We start from the raw sequence: 1,120 nt of genomic DNA, 5'->3' as shown, positions 1-1,120 counted from the left end.
GGAGGTAAATACCAGAAGTAAAAGATGAAGACAGACTTTTTTCTCCCCTCACTAGTAGCCCCCTCTTGCCTGTTTATCTCACCAGATCAAGGATTATTTTCTTTCTTATTGCTTCTAAAGCCCACATGAGGAAAACAAATCCATCTCCCTCCCCACTCAATGTAACAGAAACATGCACACACCAAGAAAAGAAACTCTGCTCAGGTGAGAGTGTTCTGCTGATGGAGACAAGTTTATTGAGAATTCAAGGCGCACACCCACAACTTTATCAAGAGTCATGAGCATGGTGAAAAATTCAGAAGAAATACGTCGTTGGGCGTCAAGTTTCTGAAAATGTCTCAGAGAACATCATCCAGGGAAGGCGGCTGGAGGCATCATCAGCATTTTCAATTCCTTCCTTCTGGACTCTGGAGCTAGGTCTGAGAAGCGGTGATTGGTACATCATGGAGCAAAGGAGGACTAAAGAAGGAAGTAAAGGAGAGGCGTGGAGGGGTGCCTTTCAGCCTTGGGAGAGAAGATTCTATGCCTCGGCAATTTCAACAGATCAGTAGAGATCAAATGGCCAGTATCTTCTGTAGCCGAAGGCCCCACAGCCATTGTAGCCATAACCGAAGCCATAGCCCACTGGGGAGAAGGTGCTGCCGTAGCCACAGCCCACGCTGTACCCCAGGGGGTATCCATAGCTGCCCCAGTAGCATCCTGGGAAGACGGCACCGGAGAAGTTGTTGCAGTGCATGGTGTCAGGAGTGGAGGGATCAGGTAGCTGGGGAATAAGTCTCCTCTGTGTGATGATTCCCCAGGCTCAGAACCTTCTTTATATACCCTGGCTGTGGGGTGTGGTTAAAAACACGAGGGCCTCATTTTCATTCTTGACACCAATTTTCATTCTTGAGACCACAAAAAGCTCATTAATTTGATCTGCTCTTCTGTTAGATGTCTTTACAGCTGCTTAAGAAAGCTCTCACGTCATAGAATACAAGGACAGGATCCCTTCAAAGTGTGTCCTTCACTAAAGAAGGATTGCAGTGACTTCAAAGCCCTGGGTCCTATAGACCTTGGATAGAATTCTCTGTAAGCAGGTTTTATGAAACCAAGAACTGTTCTGTTAAATCTTATTCAG

The 1,120-nt window shown here is 46.2% G+C and overlaps 1 protein-coding gene across 1 annotated transcript; it reads right to left on the bottom strand.

Moving 5' to 3' along the window:
- Window positions 1–213: 213 nt before the first annotated feature.
- On the bottom strand, window positions 214–793 carry KRTAP8-1 (keratin associated protein 8-1). Its single transcript, XM_082684104.1, has one exon. It carries the CDS (start codon window positions 734–736, stop codon window positions 545–547), a length of 192 nt encoding a protein of 63 aa, XP_082540230.1. The 5' UTR covers window positions 737–793; the 3' UTR covers window positions 214–544.
- Between the last annotated feature and the right edge of the window lie 327 nt (window positions 794–1,120).

This window comes from Mustela nivalis (assembly GCF_964662115.1).
Source record: "Mustela nivalis genome assembly, chromosome: 1".
Lineage (NCBI taxonomy): Eukaryota > Metazoa > Chordata > Mammalia > Carnivora > Mustelidae > Mustela > Mustela nivalis.
Note: the sequence above shows the minus strand (reverse complement) of the source record. Positions and strands in the feature narration are given on the sequence as shown.